Source organism: Oncorhynchus tshawytscha, linkage group LG19, assembly GCF_018296145.1.
Source record: "Oncorhynchus tshawytscha isolate Ot180627B linkage group LG19, Otsh_v2.0, whole genome shotgun sequence".
Classification (NCBI taxonomy): Eukaryota; Metazoa; Chordata; class Actinopteri; order Salmoniformes; family Salmonidae; genus Oncorhynchus; species Oncorhynchus tshawytscha.
Genome location: NC_056447.1, coordinates 26443075 through 26462693, shown reverse-complemented (window position 1 = coordinate 26462693; position 19619 = coordinate 26443075). Strand labels below are relative to the sequence as shown.

The 19619-nt window shown below is 44.0% G+C and overlaps 1 protein-coding gene across 2 annotated transcripts in view; it reads right to left on the bottom strand.

Annotated features, from left to right (window-relative positions):
- Positions 1-104: 104 nt before the first annotated feature.
- igf1ra (insulin-like growth factor 1a receptor) overlaps positions 105-19619 on the bottom strand; it is a 107877-nt gene continuing 88362 nt past the window's right edge. Inside the window, exons 11-21 of one of the 2 annotated variants that reach the window (XM_042301528.1) lie at positions 13425-13696; positions 13136-13278; positions 12874-13039; positions 12610-12712; positions 12328-12398; positions 11996-12225; positions 11190-11294; positions 10261-10441; positions 9884-10013; positions 8493-8627; positions 105-3056 (exon numbers count right to left, since the gene is read on the bottom strand). In XM_042301528.1, coding sequence (XP_042157462.1) covers positions 2522-3056; positions 8493-8627; positions 9884-10013; positions 10261-10441; positions 11190-11294; positions 11996-12225; positions 12328-12398; positions 12610-12712; positions 12874-13039; positions 13136-13278; positions 13425-13696 — 2071 coding nt within the window. In that variant the 3' untranslated portion in view covers positions 105-2521. The remainder of the gene's footprint in view (positions 3057-8492; positions 8628-9883; positions 10014-10260; positions 10442-11189; positions 11295-11995; positions 12226-12327; positions 12399-12609; positions 12713-12873; positions 13040-13135; positions 13279-13424; positions 13697-19619) is intronic. The other variant, XM_042301529.1, reaches the window with a different exon arrangement.

Here is a 19619-nt window from a genome sequence, read left to right as displayed (position 1 = left end):
GTGAGACGTACTTTTCTTTTCATACACACTTAAAAAGAGTGAGGTAGATATATACTTGAAGGGAAGGGGGAAAAAAAGTCCCCCAGCCATGACACCAAAGAAAGTACATATCAAAAATCCAACTTTATAATGAATGAAGGGGCATTTATACAGTGATTTAAACTGATATCACAAAAGGAAAATAAAAAAATAAATAACAATCCTACAGAGAATAACTTCAAAGCTGGAAACTTTTTCAAAAGATGAGGAGAAATCCTTCAAAAACACTTTTCATACTGACACCCCCAGTAAGACCTATTCAATTCATGACATTGAAATGTGACCACTTCCCTGGACTTTAACCCATCCTTATTTGGTGTACAGGTGCCATGTTTAAGGAGACAAACAATAGAAACTGTTTTCACTTTGATCGTAAGAGAATGAGTATGACAACACAAATGAAATGAATGATAAAGGAGAATAAGCACTAATGCTGCACTTGAAATCTAAGACACAAAAAGATAACTTTGATTATGGATGAGCATTATTTGAGAGGATGACGAGTGGTTGGGATCATTAAGGCAAACAAGACAACCCAATTAGCCCTATCAATTGAGAGGCAGGAAAATGAATGGGTTAAAACACCAGATCCAGTAGAAAAAAGAAGATCCTGTGCAACTAATCCTGACTTCAAAAGGAGGCACTGGGGGAGGCAGGTGTACTGCACATTTCAGTGTGGGGCTGGAGGGGAGGGGAGAGGGCACTATTGGACTCAACAGAGAGGTGAAACAAGCAGAGGACAGTAATGAGAATGTATGGAGAAAGCAAAACATGTACTTCGACCTGAGATTAAGTTGCACCTAGGGGGCAATAACTAGGTACTAGACAACTGGTACAAAAAGGGTGCCAAACGTACACACTCGCACACGGAGCTACGGTGTCCATTCGAACTAATAATAATAATAATAATAATAATAATAATGATAATTATATAGAAATCTACAAAAAATAATGCAAAGAAAAACATGTTCATAAAAAAATAAAAGGCATTGGACAATATGTTGTGATACAGACAACCTGTTCTGGGGTAAAGAAGAGAGAAAGGTCATTTTTTTTAAATATTTTTTTTTGCTAGAAGTATGAAGCATAAGAAATGGACTGTAGTGGAGATCATAAAATAGTCAACCTGAAGGATTTCTTTATATATATAACATCCAAAAAAGAAAAAGAAAAAAATAGCAGCTTTATTCTGTACAGACATAGAAGAGAACATCTGAACCGTATAAAAGTTATAAAAGTGACAAACCAATGATGTGTGTGTGACAATGATCCTAAGGTCTAACATACAACTGTAAGACCTTTATATAAATGTTTGAATTGTACAGAGAGACTAATGACTAGTCTAAAAAATACCTGTTGTGTACAATGCCTTTAGCAGACTTATGTATGCTCACAACATGGAGTTCTGTTAAGTCCTTTAGTTCTCCTTGTATCAGAACTGATTCAATACCTTCCACTTCAGGTTTATCTCTGTATGTGTTGTATTTTTGGCGCCAAGTCCTTTTTGTTCAATGTCTCTGTTGGTGATGTTGGTGTTTTCATCTCTCAGATGACACATACAATAAAATAGGACTCCAAATAAGGGCTCTGATGTGAACCCGAAAAACCCCAGAAAAGAAAACAGGCAAATTCCTTTTACAATTTGATTGTAATTGTGAAGTAGAAACAGAAAAAAACCCAGCAATGTGGGAGTTTTAGGATGCTTGATTGTGTTTCTCTCCATGTCCAATCAAAGAGAGAATTGAAGAGCAGGAGGGAGAAAATTGCTAAGTTTGATTTGGCAAAACATATGGCAGATTTACAATAACCCCTCCTCAATCTACCCACTCCTGAAAACATTCCCTCCTACCCCGGAATATTGACAGGAAAACCAATGAGCCTAGTCCAGAATACATCAATGTCTGAAATATGGGAGGAGAAGTATATTGATGGAAAGAAGTGTGGAAGAGGAGCTCTATCTTACTGTCAAGAGAATCATGTGTTTGTATAGAAATACACAATCAGATATATACAACCTTCTCTCTGAGATCATCAAAAAGTGCTCTTCTGTCGGATCTGCTGGCAGATATGCTTAAAATAAGTTATTGTCTCTCACCTACAATACCTGTCAGTCAGGGAATATTAATAAGTCTGTATTTTTGTCTTTCTTTAAGGATTTTTGAAAAAAAGTAACAAATACTCTACAAGAAGGAAACACCAGAGCTCCCCAGTGTTGTAGTTCTGTTTGAGCCACCATGCTCCAAATGCTTTAACAGGTTTCTGTACTGTTTCTCAGTCTCGGGATTCAATCATACATCTTGTTAATATTTCATTTTTTAAAGAAAAGACTCCTACTGCAGTAGAGTAGTATAATGTCTGTCAGTTATTCACTCATCCATCCCCCCATTAGAACTAAAGCGGAGGAGAAGTTTATGTTACCCTGTCTGAGAAGAGGAGGTGGAGAGGGGTGATCTGGCTGAGGGGAGAGGAGGGGGGCTAGGGATCAGCAGGCTGAAGACTGGGGCAGTGGCAGCGCCCGCTCGTTCTTGCGCCCCCCGTTCATGTGAGCGTAGTTCTGCGTGTCCTCAAAGTTGGGCCGTAGCACTACCACTGGCCCGTTGGCCGATACCTGTGCTGAATGCTTGTCCAAAGCCAGGCTTGGCGAGGCTGAGGCAGAGGCAGCAGGGACTGAGGTGGAGGGGGAGCCAGGTCCCATCAGGGTACTAGAAGGGCCTTGTATTGGAGATAACTGCTGGGGAGGAGGGGGCGCTGAGCCCCGTGTGGCCCCCATAGGTCCCTGGGAGGGCTGAGGGGCGGCAGTGGGGGGTCTGCTGGGTGCAGGGTCCAGTGGCACATTCTCCATGTTCTCCACCTCCATGTCCAGCTCCTCAGTGTCCGGGGGCTTGTTCTCCTTGCTGAAGAAGAAACTCATCTCACTGAATGGAGGCTCCAGCTCCTCCTTGAGGCTGTTGATGATCTCCAGGAAGGAGGGACGCATCTTGGGGTTGTACTGCCAGCACATCCGCATCAGTTCAAACCTAAGGACAACACACAGACAATCTCAATTATACATATATCATTACATCTTCTCACCAGAAGATGGCAGAGTACACCAATATTATAGAGCCCATGAAAATGTTTCTGATGTTTCTGAACCAAAGAACTTCCAGAACTTTCTATACAAACAACCACTGCAAACTATACATAGTATCTCAGTTTGAATGTACCATCATAATATACTGTAGAATGTGTCACAACTACACTATATGTCCAAAAGTATGTGGACACCTGCATCCCAAAGGTGTTTGATGGAGTTGAGGTCAAGGCTCTCTGTGCATGACAGTCAAGTTCTTCCACACCGATCTCAACAAACCATGTCTGTATGGATCTCGCTTTGTGCATGGGGGCATTGTCATGCTGGAATAAGAAAGGGACTTCCCCAAACCGTGACCACACAGTTGGAAGCACAAAATTGTCTAGAATGTCATTGTATGCTGTAGCGTTAAGATTTCCCTTCACTGGAACTAAGGGGCCTAGCCCAAACCATGAAAAACAGCCACACACCATTATTCCTCTTCCACCAAACCTTACTGTTGGCACTATGCATTCGGGCAGGTAACATTCTCCTGGTGTAACAGTATAACTTTAGACCGTCCCCTCGCCCATACCCGGGCACGAACCAGGGACCCTCTGCACGCATCAACAACAGTCACCCACGAAGCATCGTTACCCATCGCTCCACAAAAGCCACGGCCCTTTCAGAGCAAGGGGAACCACTACTTCAAGGTCTCAGAGCAAGTGACGTCACCGATTGAAATGCTATTTAGCGCGCACCACCGCTAACTAGCTAGCTATTTCACATCCGTTACACTGGCATCCGCCAAACAAAGACTGTCCGTCGGACTGACAGATTGTGAAGAGTAATTCATCACTGCAGAGAAGGCATTTCCACTGCTTCAGAGACCAATGGCGGCAAACTTTACACCACTCCAGCAGACGCTTGGCATTGCGAATTATGATCTTAGGCTTGTGTGCGGCTGCTCGGCATGGTACCCCATTTCATGAAGCTCCCGACAAACAGTTATTGTGCTTCCAGCGGCAGTTTGGAACTTGGTAGTGAGTGTTGCAACTGAGGACATATGATTTTTACGCTATATGTGCTTCAGGACTCGACGGTACCGTTCTTTGAGCTTGTTGCCTACCACTTCACAGCTGAGCCGTTGTTGCTCCTAGATGCTTCCACTTCACAATAACAGCACTTACAGTTGACCGGGGCAGCTCTAGCAGGGCAGAAATTTGATGAACTGACTTGTTGGAAAGGTGGCATCCTATGACGGTGCCACGATGAAAGTCACTGAGCTCTTCAGTAAGGCCATTCTACTGTCAATGTTTGTCGATGGAGATTGCACGGCTGTGTACTCGATTTTATACACCTGTCAGCAATGGGTGTGACTGAAATAGCCGAATCCACTAATTTGAAGGCATGTCCACATACTTTTGTATATATAGTGTAGACAGTAAATCATAAATGAACATACTGTGAAAGGCCAGCGAAAGAACACAGAAAACGTCAAAACAACATAATAAAAGGAGAATCATTACAGTTGGGTGCGGTGCTCCCCCACACACCACATCTTAAATTATACACAAACAAGCTAAGAATACCTTCTAAAGCCTCAGAATACCTTCATAAACACCTCAGTCATCTCCCTCTATCTCCCAGCAGCCACCTCTCTCTGTCTGATCTCACAACAGCCTGTACAGCTGGGTATTCTAGCCTCTCTGCACCAAAGCATTCTGGGTAGTTAAGCAGACACTTAACTTCAAACTATGTTTTAACCAGCCATGGGTTGTTTTTCACCCTCTCAGTTAGTCTTTTAAAGTTGTCTTTCAGATGGCTAAACTAAACCCCGACTCCAAGACCTCCCATGAAAATGTCTGTAATGCTTGGAGCTGAGCCCACGCTCCAGAGTAACCTGTCTGCTTGGCGTTGGCCTGCTGCAAATTCTTCCTGAGCCATCTGTCGCTGTGTGTAACACTCGTTGATGTGAATACGCTGCAGTATATCCTCTCTGCTTGTCAGCACTCAGCTCCTCATCACACACAAACACATTCCAGGACCTTTTAGCAGATTTCACTCACATCATGGTATGTAAACGTTGCATTGTTCACAACATTATAAATAACCAAACCAAAGCTGGCCAGAGTAGAGCTAGAGAGAGCAACCAATGCTATGCCAGACCATTAACGTAAACAGGAATCTTCAGCTGTAGACCATTAACATGTTCCCCAATATCACCACTCAGAAAACCATATCTTTTCATGCAGCTCCCTAACATTGGATCAAATGTGTAGTCATCCTTTACCATAGAACAATAGTTCAGATATATCAAAAATGTCTATCTAGTATAAATATTTCATTTGTCACTCATGCCCATAATTCAGCTTTGAGGGAAAGTAGCCCTTTGAAAATCAGAATTTCCTAACTAATTAAGGATATGATACACGTGGTAAAACCTTTCAAATATGACTCATCCCTTTCTCTATTATGTTCTCCTTGTCTTCTCTGTCATTGATGTTGCCAATCATTTTTATGATTACTTTATTGGCAAAGTGTCAAATTTAAGCAGGAAATGCCAACAACGAAAAGTGAGCCATCATATTCATGCATTACAAAAAAAACATAATTATAGAATAGCATTGCAAATTAGAATTTTGTAAAGTTAGTCTGGGTGAGGTGGAACAATTATTGTTATCGATCAATGATGACAAACCTCCTGGAAGCGACAATTTAGATGGAAAGCTACTGAGGATGGTAGCTGACTCTATAGCCACTCCTATCTGTCATATCTTTAATCTGAGCCTAGAGGAAAGTCTTTGTCCTCAGGCCTGGAGGGAAGCCAAAATAATTCCGCTACCCAATAGTGGTAAAGAGGCCTTCACTGGTTCTAACAGCAGACCTATAAGCTTGCTGCCAGCTCTTAGCAAACTGTTGGATTAATGTATTTGACCAAATTCAATGCTTTTCTCTGTAAACAAATTAACAACAGACTTTCAGCATGCTTATAGAGAAGGGCACTCAACATGTGCTGCACGAACACAAATGACTGATTTAGTTGAAATGAATTGATAAGAAGAAGATTGTGGGAGCTGTACTGTTAGATTTCAGTGCAGCCTTTGATATTATTGACCATAACCTGTTGTTGAAAAAACGTATGAGGTGTGGCTTTTCAACCTCTGCCATATCATGGATTCAGAGCTAACTATCAAATATAACTCAAAGGGTGTTCTTTAATGGAAGCTTCTCTAATGTCAAACATGTAAAGTGTGATGTACCGCTGGGCAGCTCTCTAGGCCCTCTACTCTTTCCTATTTTTACCAATGACCTGCCACTGGCATGATTTCAACTATATACGCATCAGCAACCACAGCTAATGAAGTCACTGAAACACTCAAAGAGGGTTTTGGAATAGGTGGCCAGTAATAAACTTGTCCTGAACATCTCTAAAACTAAGAGCATTGTATTTGGTACAAATCATTCCCTAAGTTCTAGACCTCAGCTGAATCTGCTAATGAATGCTGTGGCTGTTGAACAAGTTGAGGAGACTAAATTACTTGGCGTTAACTTGCATTGTAAACTGTCATGGTCAAAACATATAGATTCATTGGTGGTAAAGATGGGGAGAGGTCTGTCCGTAATAAAGAGATGCTCTACTTTTTTTACACCACACTCCAAAAAGCAAGTCCTGCAGGCTCTAGTTTTGTCTTATCTTGATTATTGTCCATTCATTTGGTTGAGTGCTGCAAGGAAAGACCTATTTAAGCTGCACCTGGCCCAGAACAGAGCAGTACGTCTTGCTCTTCATTGTAATCAGAGGGCTGATATAAATACTATGCATGCCAGTCTCTCTTGGTAAAGAGTTGAGGATAGACTGACTGCATCACTTCTTTTTAAAAGAAACAAGACTGACTGCTTCACTTCTTTTTATAGGAAACAATGTGTTGAAACTCCCCGATTGTTTGCATGGTCAACTTACACACAGCTCTGACACACACACACACTTACCCCACCAGACATGCCACCAGGGGTCTTTTCACAGTCCCCAAATCCAGAACAAATTCATGAAAGTGTACACTATTATATATAGAGCCATTACTGCATGGAACTATCTAATGGAAGTGAACAGCAAACCTGGTTTAAAAAAACAGATAAAGCAACACCTCACGGCACAACGCCTCTCCCCTATTTGACCTAGATAGTTTGTGTGTGTGTATTGATATGTAGGTTACGCGTGCCTTTTCTATTTTATTAACAAAAAACATGTATTAATGTGGTTCTGTCCTTGAGCTGTTGTCTATTAATGTTCTGTATTATGTCATGTTTCATGTTTCATGTGGACCCCAGGAAGAGTAGCTGCTGCTTTTTCAACAGCTAATGGGGATCCTAATAAAATACCAAATACCCCTCTCTCCCCAGACTCTGATTACAGCAGTGTTCACCTCTGCAACCCTACTGGCTCTAGAGGCCTCTATAATGTAACTCTTCACTAACTCACTACAGTGGAAGTGACCAGCAGCTTTTCCCATATAAACCATCCCCCTAACCCTCACCCTCCCGCCCCTGCGTAACACAACCCACAAGCTCCTGCAATCAGGACACCACTGTGAGGCTGCCATAGAAACCTGAGGTTTGTGTCTGCCTAACACTTGCCCCTCTCTCACCCCTCTCTGTAAGGTGAGGTCAGCCATGGAGAGTGGAGGAAAAAAAGGGAATGCCTTCACATTGAGATCAGAGGCAGAGGAGAAATGCATATACGCAGAAGAGCCACCTGACAGCTAAGGAGGCTGTTCTCTCCCACTTTCCAGACAGACATTTCTTAATGAGCCTAGAAATTCAGGCTCTGTCTGTATGTCTCTCTCGCTCTCTCTATTACAGGATAGGGCTGATGAGCAGACACTGATCTGTTGCCTCGTACCCTCACTAATGGGGAATGAGGGAAATATTTCACACACAGGCCGTGGCATCCCTTCTATGGGCCTCGGCTTACTGCTGAGGCGGGAGCTCCTGTCCCGCCAGCTGAGCATGGGGGCCATGATGTCACTGAGCTTAATTTAAACCGTGACGTAAATGTCACCAGTCAGGCCTTCGCTTAGCTCCCCCCTGGCATACAGATCTCATGATATAGTATGCACATTTGGCCCCTCAACTCTAAATAGAAGCAGCAGAGGCAATATTCGCAAGATGGCGCTGTAAATCTTTAGATTTAGCTAGGAAACAATACCAGACAGTGAGCTGGTACTAAAGGACAATAATATCTGAAAATGCACCTAAAGAATAAGCATACCAGTGGAACAGGAAGTAGGAAAAACATAGCATCTTGAAGGAGTGGCTAATAGTGTCATTGAGAAATGATCCTACCCCTGACCCAGCCCAAGAGCGAGATTGACATTGAGAGAAAGAGAATGGGACTCACAGCATGTCAGGGCAGTTGTCAGGCTTGTCCAGGAGTCCTCCCTCCATGACGAAACGCAGCACCTGCTCGTTGGACATGCCCTGGTACGGCTGCTCAGACAAGGTGGCAATCTCCCATAACACCACCCCAAACGACCTGCAGGGGACAACCGAGAGGATACAGGCCTATTAGACAACACATTAGCTGCTGCATAACTGTGGTAGAACCATGCAGGGTAATACAAGCTAAAACATCCATACACAGGGCCCAGCAGGGCATGTAACTAGTCTCTGGAAGCTCTTTACAATGATGGCGCTGCATAGTACAAGGTTGAGTAAGAATGATCCCTCACAGTATAAAGCAGATGGTTCAAAGAACAGAAGAAAAGTTTATTCATAAATTCATGTTCCATATATTAATCAAAAAAGTACATAGACTGCATTATGTCTGTCATATGTAAATGTTTGTGTCATCTTGCCTTATCCATGTGTTGTTCATTAATAACATGAGACGGTATACTACCCAGAGACCACTAAGGAACTGCAACAGAAAACCAAAACCTAAGCTTGACACAAGAAAACAAAGAGTGCATCGTTGCCAATTATTATTTGTTAGCTCTCCAAGGCCACTGGCTAGGGATCTAAGACGGCTCTCAACACTCTTTAAAAAAGCCTATTACAACACTGACTTGTATCTAATTGGCTGAAACAGGAGAGTGTTGAAAGACAAAACCACATTAAGAGACTTTTTTAGATAAAGACACCTACTGGTAAATCTCATAAGAGCCCAGAATGGGTTCCCACAATGCTCCTTTTCATCTGCCTGACTTCAAAGAGGAAGATAGGGAGTGGGATGTGGAGGTGGGTTTCTGTTGGCACTCTAACCCATAATTTGAAAACATCTGGAGGAGTTTAAGTGTGCTTGTAGGGACAGACCCGTGGGACACTTTCGATTGAGAAACAAAAACTAAGGAGCTAGTAAACAGCTATATTTCTCTAATGCAGCCCATTCCAGAGAGAGAACTGGGCGGAGCCTTGATCTGCTGTTCTAAACTCACTCCATGGTCCTGAGAGCACAAAGGTACATGACTAAACAAGAACTATTTTTCACTGCCAAGACTTACTGTATCTACTAACTATAATGGCATCCAGATAACCTCCGATCTTCCTTCCCACTGGGCACACCCAATGTTGTTTCCACGTCGTTTCAATGGAATTACGTTGAACCAACACAGAATAGACTGTTCCCAGTGGGTTAGGACATGGGCTGTGTGTGTGTGAAGTGATCTGCCGTTTTTTCCCAAGCTAGGGCATGCAATGTTCTAGAACACATACAGAGTACACTTGTTGTTCTGCGCAGGCCTGCTAACTCTGCGTGTGTATGAGTCAGGGAGGACAGCGGGGAGCTCGTACCAGACATCAGAATTTGTGGTGAACACGCCATCTTTCAGCGACTCTGGAGACATCCAGCGGACCGGCAGAAGGCCTTTTCCTCCTTTCCGATAGTAATCCGTCTCGTAGATGTCTCGCGTCATGCCAAAGTCTGAGAAGAAGAGGAGAAGAGAGGTTTAAATGGCCACTAAATATCCCACTAATGTGAGAAGAGGAGGCACATGAGGCCTTATCCATCACCTCACCTCTCCTTCTCCTGTCCATTTAGATTTACGAGCTATTCCTCCCACTCAAGCACTCAGTGATCTCAAAATACTTACTTTGGAGTACAGCAGAGGGAGTTGAGCGTTAAACTTACAGCGGGGATTATGAGTACTACTGTATTTTGAGGCACTCACCTCCGATCTTGACGGTGAAGTCCTCCGCCACCATGCAGTTCCTGGCAGCCAGGTCTCTGTGGACAAACTTGTTGGCGTTGAGGTATGCCATGCCGTCCGCAATCTCTCCTGCCATCTGGATCATCTTCTTCAGCGGGGGCAGAACCTGGCTGGACGTGTTCTGTGGCAGAGAGGCAGAGACCTGAGCACAAGCAGGCCATTCAGTCTCTCCCTCCAACCTCCCTCTCCCTGTCTGCAGCACTGAACCATGGCCTGGCCTGGAGTCCAGGGCACACCACACAATGGGAGAGACCAACTGAAAGAGGTGTGGATATATCTCCCCCTCCATGTCTTTCGTGTGTGTGTGTGTGTGTTTAACTATTTTTGTGGGGACCAGTAGTCCCCACAATGATAGTAAACAAACACAAATTTGACCAACAGGGGACATTTTGTTAGTCCCCACAAGGTCAAATGGTATTTCTAGGGGGTTTAGGGTTAAGGTTAGAGTTAGAATTACATTAAGGGTTAGGGTTAGAAGTGAGGGTTAGTTTTAGGGTCAGAATTATGAGCTAGAGTTAGGAGCGAGGGTTAAAGTTAGGTTTTTGTGTTAAGGTTAGGGTTAAGGTTAGGGTTAGGGTAAGAGTACAGGTTAGGGTTGGGGTTAGGGAAAATAAGATTTTGAATGGAACTGAATTGTGTGTCCCCACAAGGTTAGGTATACAAGACTGTGTGTGTGTGTGCGTGTGTCATATAAATGCACTGACACAATGGCCTGATATTTGTTGTTTACATTTTTACACAACCGTATGTTTTAAATAGAATGTAGTATGATTAGTATACACAGTATGCAGTTTCTGCAAGTAGTAGGCAAGACAGATTCAGGACAAGGCCATAGACTTGAGTTCTGTGAGAGACTATGTGAGAAAGAGCAGAAGGGGTAATGTACGTACCTCTTTCCGGAGTGATCGCAGGTGGCTCTTCAGGTCTCCACGGGTCATCAGCTCCATTATCACCAAGGTGGGCTGGCCCTGAGAGACCACGCCCAGCAGACGCACCTACACCAATTAGAACACAGAACAGATATAGCATCAGAGAAATGAGTACAAACAATTCTCATTGATGTAGTATTTCTTATGAAACTTTTGGGCAATAAACATTATCTCTGTGCTATTATTGGGCAAGAAACATTATTTCTAAGTGTTATTAATCGAACTGACTGAAGTGATGTGGAATGTTCTGGCTTTTGAAACTACTCTGGCTCCTCTTAACTAAAGCTACTGAGGAGCTTTGAAGAAAGCAAGAAAAAAAATCTCCTCTTTGCCTCTAAATTATTCAAATTGAGCTTAATAATTAAATGTTTGACTTTTAAACATCCAGACATGCTAAAAGATTGTAACATAGTCTTTCCAAGGGGGAAATCCTTAACACTTCCGTTTAGCTGAATTAATGAGGATTTGGCTGTGATAGAGCTTAACGGTCTCAGGTCACACAGTTATAGCTGGCCTCAGGTTATACTGGAATTATACTGCATCTCCTTGGGTAGTGAACCCTGGATTTGACCTCTGACCTCAACAGTCAGCTAGGTGTCTCTGACCCTATGCATCAGGAGGGGTGACTTACAACTCCCAAGCTGATGGATCTCTTTCCTTTGTTTCTAACTTTTAACCTTTGAAATTGAGGCAATACCTTATAATTTAAAAGCAAATGTTTCTGAGCCAATATCCCTGATGTTAACTGGTGTTTTGGACTCTCTCACCACGTGGTGACAGTTGAACTCCTTCATGACAGAGGCCTCATTGAGGAACTCGATCCTCTCCCTCATGCTGGCTGACTCGTTGACTGTCTTGATGGCCACGCGGGTCTCAGGCTCGTCCTTAACCACGCCCTTAGCCAGGCCCTCATACACCATGCCGAAGGAACCCTGGCCCAACTCCTTGTGCATGGTGATTTTCTCCCTGGCCACCTCCCACTCATCTGGAACATACACTGAACACAGGAGGAGAGGACAGTCAGAGACAGCCATCATCTAAGGAGACATTGACAAAATCTCATCATTAAAATGACAGTAGGTCTTCAGAGGATTCTTACTCTCGGCAGCACTGAAGTACTCAGGGTTGACAGAAGCATAGAGGACACCATTCCCCAGCCTGTCACTGTTCCTGTGGATACAAACACATCTGTGTGAGCCATGGGAGGCAGATTTGGCAACAGATAAATGGGATTGTTCATTCAGCAGAAAAGCCTACGATCTTATGAACTGACTATGGCAGGAACATGATCACAATAGCACTATTATATCATTAAATGGATTAAGATTGCATTAGTCAAATGTTTTGTTATTTGTTCTAGTGATCATTCAGCTTCTCTTACCTCTTTTTGTTGATAAAGAAGAGTACAGTGATGAGGCTGGCGATGAGAATTATCACGATGATGGGGATGATGATGACCAGATAGAATGCGTTGTCATAGTCCCCTGCAACCAGATGAAAACAGAACAACTATTCAAATCTGACCAGTGAGAAAAGGAAGATGAAATAATTGAAACATTGAAATAATTTCTGGGCATGAAAACAATCTATACAAAAAGTCCTTTGAAGAGTGTAATTTATGTGGAAATGCATGTGTTCTCCATACGTTTGGGTGGGGGCACGTAGAAGGACACTGGCTCAGTCCAGGACCCATTTCCTGCCAGGGAGGTGGCACGCACGCGGGCAGAGTAGTTCCCATAGCCCAGGTTGGTCAGACGAGTTCCTTTGTGAACACGGTAGTGCTGGCGTGACACACACTCGTGTTTCTCAGGCTGGGAGAATAGACACACACAGACAGTGTCAACCTGAGGGTTGAGGCCCTGCAGAGCTCCCATAGGCCTCAGGAGTACTGGTCCATGCAGACTCACCTCGGTGCCCTGGCGGAACTTGATCTCATACATCAGGATGAGGCCATTGGGGTTGACAGGCTCTGGCCACCTCAGCAGCACCGACCCCTCCACCTTCTCATCCCTCTCCTGGATCACGCTGCCTGGCATGTCATCTGCTTTGTCTGATGGACAGAGACACACTGGATATCAGATGGCTTCCTACTCATTAGCCATGTCCAAAAAGGCATAGTGAGTCTAGAACGATAATCTATACAGATGGCTGCTGTTGTTGAAGCCTTTTTCTAGCGACTGTGTGTGACTGCCTCACCTGCAGGTTTGGTCCTGGAGAAGACGAAGGCTCCAGCGCTGCAGCGACGGACCTCCTGGTTACAGGCGTGGATGTCGATGCGGTACACAGTGAAGGGCTGCAGGTTGGGGATCTCGATAAACTCTGTCTTGCTCCGGTCCTCCATGAAGGGGAACTCCCTCTCAGGGGGCTCTCCTTCTGTCCTATTACCCTCCAGGCCTGTGGTGTTGCCACCCCGTGCCAGGGTGCTGTTAGCGACACCAAATAGATCCCTACGTCGCCGGTCTGGGGGTCTGAGGGACAAAGGGGGTCCAAAAAAATGTGAGAGAGACCCATTGACTGACTGCAGCACAAAAGGCACAAACGTGGCAAAGAAAGACAAAGGATAAAAGACAGAGGTTGAGGAGGAGGAGGAGAGCAGATGTGTGGGCTTTCAGCTTCTCTGGAAGGGAGTAGAGGCGAAGTTAAAGAGGAGAAAGGGGAATACGAAGTCAGCCAACCATACAGTAATATACTCTGGAACATCGGTTACAGACAGCACACTAGGGCTGGGAATTGCCAGGGACCGCACGATATGATATTATCACGATACTTAGGTACCGATGTGATTGTATTGCAATTCTCACAATTCCCAGGATTCTATATGTATTGTGATTCGATACTGTGGTTATATTGCGGTTTGATGTTCCAAACATATTGCTCACCATGTCTGTTGCAGAGGGACAAGAAAGAGCCATGAGCAAACACATGTTTATCAGTCATGGAAATAAAAGTGCTGTAAACATATTGGCTCACCATTTATATACTAAACAAAAATATAAATGCAACAGACATTTTCAGACATTTTCCATACACACAAAAAGCTTATTTATCTCAAATTTTGGCCAGAATTCTTTGTACATCCCTATTAGTGATCATTTCCCCTTTGCCAAGATAATCTATCCAGCTGGCAGGTGTGGCGTATCAAGAAGCTGATTAAACAGCATGCTCATTACACAGGTGCACCTTGTGCTGGGGACAATAACAGGCCACTCTAAAATGTACAGTTTTGTCACACAACACAATCCTCAAGGTTCCGTTTTAGGACCACTATTGTTTTCATTATATTTTACCTCTTGGGGATGTCATTCGAAAACATAATGTTAACTTTCACTGCTATGCGGATGACACACACCTGTTCACCGGATGTACTACCTGTCCCAGACCTGCTGTCTTCAACTCTCTGGAGACAGCAGGAGCGGTAGAGATACTCTCAATGATCGGCTATGAAAAGCCAACTGACATTTACTCCTGAGGTGCGGACTTGTTGCACCCTCGACAACTACTGTGATTATTATTATTTGACCATGCTGGTCATTTATGAACATTTGAACATCTTGGCTATGTTCTGTTATAATCTCCAACTGGCACAGCCAGAAGAGGACTGGCCACCCCTCATAGCCTGGTTCCTCTCTAGGTTTATTCCTAGGTTTTGGCCTTTCTAGGGAGTTTTTCCTAGCCACCGTGCTTCTACAGCTGCATTGCTTGCTGTTTGGGGTTTTAGGCTGGGTTTCTGTACAGCACTTTGATATATCAGCTGATGTAAGAAGGGCTATATAAATAAAATGAAAATACATTTGAATGCCACAGATGTCTCAATTGTGCAATTGGCAATCTAACTGCAGGAATGTCCACCAGAGCTGTTGCCGGATAATTTAATGTTAATTTCTCTACCATAAGCCGCCTCCAATGCCATCTTAGAGAACTTGGCAGTACGTCCAAGCTGCCTCACAACCGCAGCCCAGGACCTCCACATCTGGCTTCTTCACCTGCGAGATCGTCTGAGACCAGCCACCTGGACGGCTGACGTAATTCTGTCTGTAATAAAGCCCTTTTATGGGGAAAAAATGTATTCTGATTGGCTGGGCCTGGCTCCCCAGTGGGTGGGCCTGGCTCCCCAGTGGGTGGGCCTATGCCCTCCCAGGTCCACCTATGGCTGTGCCCCTGCGCAGTCGTGAAATCCATAGATTAGGGCCTAATTTATTTATTTCAATTGACTGATTTCCTTTTTGAACTGTAACTCAGTAAATTGTTGTTTAAATTGTTGTATGTTGCATTTATATTTTTGTTCAGTATAAAAAGAAAATAGGAAAAAAAGCTAGAGAAGGAGAAATACCTGAGTTTTGGTGCAAGTACAGACATTATTTTTAGAGAATCAATACAATAGTCATAGAATCGATATAATATCGTCAAAAATAATAGTGCGATACTCTACTGTATCTAATTCTTCCCCCATCACTACATCACACAATATTGTACATACAGTATACTGTAGCCTACATACACCGCCCACATGACGTCATCGACACCGAGTCACACTGAGCAAAAACATCCCCTTCAACCTCACGGGACAGGGTGGGGTCCTCTACAATAATCCAGAATGGGAATAAGAAGTAGTCATAAGTACATATCATGTAGTAAAATGACAGTTTCCAGTGTGATACAACTCAACTGAGAGTAGAGTACAGTATGTTGAAGTGGCCTGGTGTTATTTGTTGTTGCAGTGTGTCTGTCCAGCTGCAGTGGTCTGCTCCCTGTGGAGCTGTGTGGTGTGATGAGGTCAGAGGGATGGGAGAGAGGTGCAGAGAGAGCACACATCCACACACTGTCAGCAGCCTGCCTGTCCATACAGACGCCTACTGACTGTGTTATCCTACATGTCCTCATCCACAGGACAAATTCACTGCTCAGGGAAAAGTCATGGGAGAATAATAACCACCTTTGATGGTAGTGGTAGTTTTCATATGATAAAGAATAAGGTAAGTAAAGCAATGAACACAAAATCAAAATGGTAAATTTCACCCAAAAAGAGCAAACACGAGAGCCTGCAACAAGACTGCAGACCTCTTTCATGGAACGATGGAGATGTATACACAGTCATGAGGATGATGAGGAGGATGATGGTGTGATGATGGAGAGCCAGGCCGACTGCAGGTGGACCCTAGCTGGAGCCACTGACAACAAGTAGGCAGCTGCAGCAGCAGCTCACCAGATGCTACGGGGCGAGGCCACTGGGAATCCACAACACACAGGGGGACGCTGTGGCGGTACCGAGAGGAGCAGACCTTACCTAGAGGCACATTTTAGGAGACGAGTAACGACTGGCTCTCTCTGAGTCTCTGAAGGAATTCAACAGTCAGCCCACAGTGCAGTTAAGTGGGCTAAAGGAGAATACAGGACTGTCTGACAGTGGTGGGATGTGCTGTATATGTTGAACCAAATGACAGGGAATCCAGAATATATTTAGAATCATGCGGTGTTTGCAGTACACTTGGAAAAGATAAAGTCAATATGTAATGTTGGTTCATCTTTACTTAGCTGAGTCTTTAAGGAGAGGTAAATTAGTGAATGACTGATGAGTTTATCTGAAATGACTGTGACCTCCGAAGGATCCTTTTCTAACTTCACCTAACAGTAGCGGCCAGCAGGGTTTACACAAGAATCCAAGAGAATGTTGTTTCTGCTTTATTTTACATTCCAGCACCTAGAACTTTAGCAACTGTAGAAAGCCAATGACAATGGCTCTCTCAGAACTATTCCTTGTGAGTATGACAATATTATGAGCGGGTGACAAAAGACCTTGAGACTGACCGGGCACCCACGGGAAAATACTATTTACTGTGAGTGGAAAAACACAGCTGACAGACAGATCTGTGGGAAGAAAACAGTAGCCATCGCACACCACTGTCAACATTCCATTCTGACCATTTTAACTGCTCCAGCAAAGTCCACGGTCCAGCTCTCTCCAAAAGTATTAGTTACTATTAACAATACACACAACAGCACTGAGGACTGGCATAGCTTTAATGAACATCTTGTGTAAAAGACAAGTGCTTGGAAGATAGCACAAGACAGCCTGCCATTGAAGACTGGGTCACCCCCGAGATGAATGAGAGGGGTGATGGGTAGACCCCCCCCGTGTGCCAGTGTGCCCAGGAGAGGGGACAAACAGCAGGAATGCCAGAGAGCTGCCAGGGCCAGGCAGAGCAGAGCAAGGGCAGACCTGTCCTCAGATGAACTCCAGACAGAGGACTTAAGCTGAAGCGTGACCATCTAACCAGGTGCTGACTACAGCTGGTGTCCTCCCTCCCCAGCTCCACTTCTACTTTCTCACCTTTTCTGCTGTGCGAGAGATCCTGAGTGGGACATGACTGCACACTCTGTCTCGAGCCAGAACAGTGTGATTTAACGCTACTCTTTTACCACAGCAGCTGAACACAGCAGTCTCTCATGCCAGTGAAAAGTGAGGCCAGAGAAAGGGGACCCAATACTTTTTTACTTCATGCTCATATACAGTATCAAAGCTAGTGGTGTCTGAAGGATACATAGAGAGATAACCAGAGGCTAAGGGGTCAGCAACAGGACAAAACACACAGAAAGCTTTACTGTACTTCCTTCTACATGAGGTCATGTTTGCAACAACCCAATCAGCTGATGTCCAGTCAGTGAATCTAATCGGTCATCACCCATCCCTGTCCCCTGACTATTCTCCTCTACTACTCGAGCCAGTCAGTCTATCCCACTGAATGGTGTTCACTGGTCTGGCCAGCTCTAAGGGGATCTTCCCTTCCCTTCTCTCATTTATTGGAATTCCAGATGGCTTCGCTGTACATTTCCTGGCAGCCGGTCACTCCGAACTGCGCCGCGGACAAAGAGAGCGTGTGAGTGGAGGAGGAGGGAGAGCAGCGAGGAGGGCGACAGAATGGAAAACATTTCCTCTTCCCTCTGTTTCTGTTTCCCCCTCCCTTCGCTCCCTCGCCCCTTCTCCGTAAATCTTGAACTTTTCAATAAACTCACACTAATTCAGAGGCACTTCCCTCGAGTGTTCTGTGATAATGCTGTCTCTGTTGTGGTGGAGGGCCTGTGCATACACAATAATAGCCTTTAGCGGGAGGCAGGCAGGCAGGCCAGAGACCTGGTACTCCTCGGTTTCCTAGACAGCTATACTATAACAAATCAACACAGTCAAATGCAGGGAAGAGAGAGAATGAAAACAATTAGTAACAATAGTGGTCTTGTTTTATTGTTTATTTTCTGAGTTGGACATATTGTTTTAATACTGTGAAAGATCGCATCACAGAGGAGAAGGAAAGGGCATCATAACACTACATGAATGCATGAGCTTGGCCCAGCAGGTGATAAAGAGCAATCTGTACCAAGCAGGCTGGAGTCAGGACTAGGTCTGTGGCGGTCACGAAATTTCATCAGCCGATGATTGTCAAGCAAATAACTGTCGGTCTCACGATAATTGACCGTTAATTAACATAAACACATTTAGCATCTCCTGGCTTCCACACATGCAGACCTTTGGAACATCTACATTTTAAAAAGTCTGATAAATCCATGTAATGTAGCCTACACCTTCACAACAAATCCATTTATCATTTTAGACAGGTCTAAAGAAACATCATATGAATAAAATGTAGTCTATTTCAGAAGAACAGAATAGTTGTCCTTATGTTAAGTCCTGATGTGACTATGCCATATGGCTGTGGGCTACACTAGTTAATTTAGCAGATAAGATTTGCTTAGAATTCCTTGACGTTATTTTATAGTATGAAGAATATAATTGAACAAAGCTGAATAAAATAGAAAGGACATTTTCTCCAAATGATTTAAGGGGGTGTGCACATGCGACTATTCTGTGTTGAGCTGTTAACATAGAAATAGGTACTCCTATATGCTTCATTTATTAATGTAACTTCAGTTGTTCTACAAACGTTGGGCTATATGTTCTGATTTTTAATACCTTCTAAGGCTGCATGATGAGACTCTAATGATGATTTTTTTAAAAGTTGCTTGAAAGGCATGAGCTCTGCTTTGTTATTTGCGCAGGCTGTACACACTTCATCAGTCTCTCATTCACAATTTGAGAAGTACTCGATAATGCCTCGAATTTCCAGGCGGCATCCCCCTTGTGTGGCCATAATGCACCCTAAAAAATGCCTTTTGCAGCCCTTCTCCCTAAATGCTGCCTGCTCCAAAATACCTCTCATCTCACTCACATGGTTCTCCATCACGTGATCAGGTCTTTCTCACAGGCAACAAGTGAAGACCGACACATCGGGGACGCAACTGTGCACATCCTTATCCAATTCCGAGGTGCATATTGAAGATATTGGATGAACTGTTCACATTTACTTTTCATCGGCCAACAAGAAGAGTAGGCCTAAGGAA